General features: G+C 58.0%; 1 protein-coding gene across 2 annotated transcripts in view; it reads right to left on the reverse strand.

Moving 5' to 3' along the window:
* The window catches only part of ACSBG2 (acyl-CoA synthetase bubblegum family member 2), a 16,465-nt gene extending 15,285 nt beyond the window's left edge, over positions 1-1,180 (reverse strand). The window contains exon 1 of one of the 2 annotated variants that reach the window (XM_017743866.1): positions 1,077-1,180. In XM_017743866.1, coding sequence (XP_017599355.1) covers positions 1,077-1,113 — 37 coding nt within the window. In that variant the 5' untranslated portion in view covers positions 1,114-1,180. Of the gene's footprint in view, positions 1-477; positions 775-1,076 lie in introns of those variants that run through there. The other variant, XM_017743868.1, reaches the window with a different exon arrangement.
* Positions 1,181-1,252: the final 72 nt, after the last annotated feature.

Below are 1,252 nucleotides of genomic sequence, written 5' to 3' on the forward strand. Positions count from 1 at the left end.
AGCGGTTCCAGGCAATTGCCACATCACCATCAAAAGTGAAACTTGGGCCTCTTTGTTCCTATGTTACCTTTAAAGTTTACTAAGTGAGGAAACAAAAGCTGAGCAACCCACTCTTCTTCCTCTTAAATAAACTCCGTTTCTAAAGGAGGCAGTGATAAAAGCTTCCTGAGCACTGAATGTTTTGTCCTTGGCAGCACCACTGACCACATGTGCTGGGGTGGAGAAAACAGGAGGAAAAGTTACTTCAACCTCTGTAAGGACAATGAGTGACTGTCACGACTGCAGACAGGCACCTGCCTCCACCACAGCACCTTCAGAGCTGAGCTTTGGCCGGAGAAAGCTGCCCACTGCCCATCAATGGTCAGCCAGGCCCAGCTCCCCAGCCACGCAGACAAGCACAGAACTCTCCATTTCAGGCACATTGCTTCTCCAGGACAGCGGGATATTCCAGGTGAATTCCCCAGCAGTGTGACTCACCAGGAGGCTGAGCCAGGCTCCTCTTTCCTAAGCTTTTGCTTCACCACACCATCTGCACGGTCGCCAGCGGGGGGAAGTCCCCTCAGGCCGAGCAGGAAAGCACGGGGCTGAGTTTCCACAGAGGCACCAGCTGCGTTCCGCCGGCTCCCACACGTGGCTTTGTGTCCGCTGGGAGCTGGCACAGGAACATCCCGAGCACTCGGGTCACCTCACAGCATGCAAAACTCTCCGAGCACCTCACCGAGCATCCCGAGCACTCGGGTCACCTCACGGAGCATCCCCGATCCCACAGGTCACCTCATAGAGCATCCCAAACACTCAGCTAACCTCACGGAGCATCCCCGATCCCACAGGTCACCTCACAGAGCATTCCCAATCTCTCAGGTTATCTCAGAGCATCCCAAGCTCCCAGCACACCTCACGGTCCCTCACGATGGGTTCCTGGACGGCACAGGGGAAGGGACAGCCCTTCTCTCCCTTCTCCTCAGACCACCTCCTGCCCGGACAGGGGGCTAGGGGGGAGTCGCCCCCAACCCACCCCGTGTTCATTTAACCAAAAACCACCAAGAATTTCCCCACCCCGCTGCCCAGACACCCACCCACAAAAGACACATCACGAGAAGCATCTGCCGGCATGGTGAACCCCACACTGCAACCCCCGCGGCGGGCGGGCACCCCACACACAGCGGGACTCGCTGGGAACACCCAGAGGGCTTGTGTGGAGTGGGGATCCCCCTTCCCTCCCTCAGCCCCGGGCCGGGGTCGGGCTGTAGGA

This window comes from Corvus brachyrhynchos, unplaced genomic scaffold, assembly GCF_000691975.1.
Source record: "Corvus brachyrhynchos isolate BGI_N302 unplaced genomic scaffold, ASM69197v1 scaffold219, whole genome shotgun sequence".
Classification (NCBI taxonomy): domain Eukaryota; kingdom Metazoa; phylum Chordata; class Aves; order Passeriformes; family Corvidae; genus Corvus; species Corvus brachyrhynchos.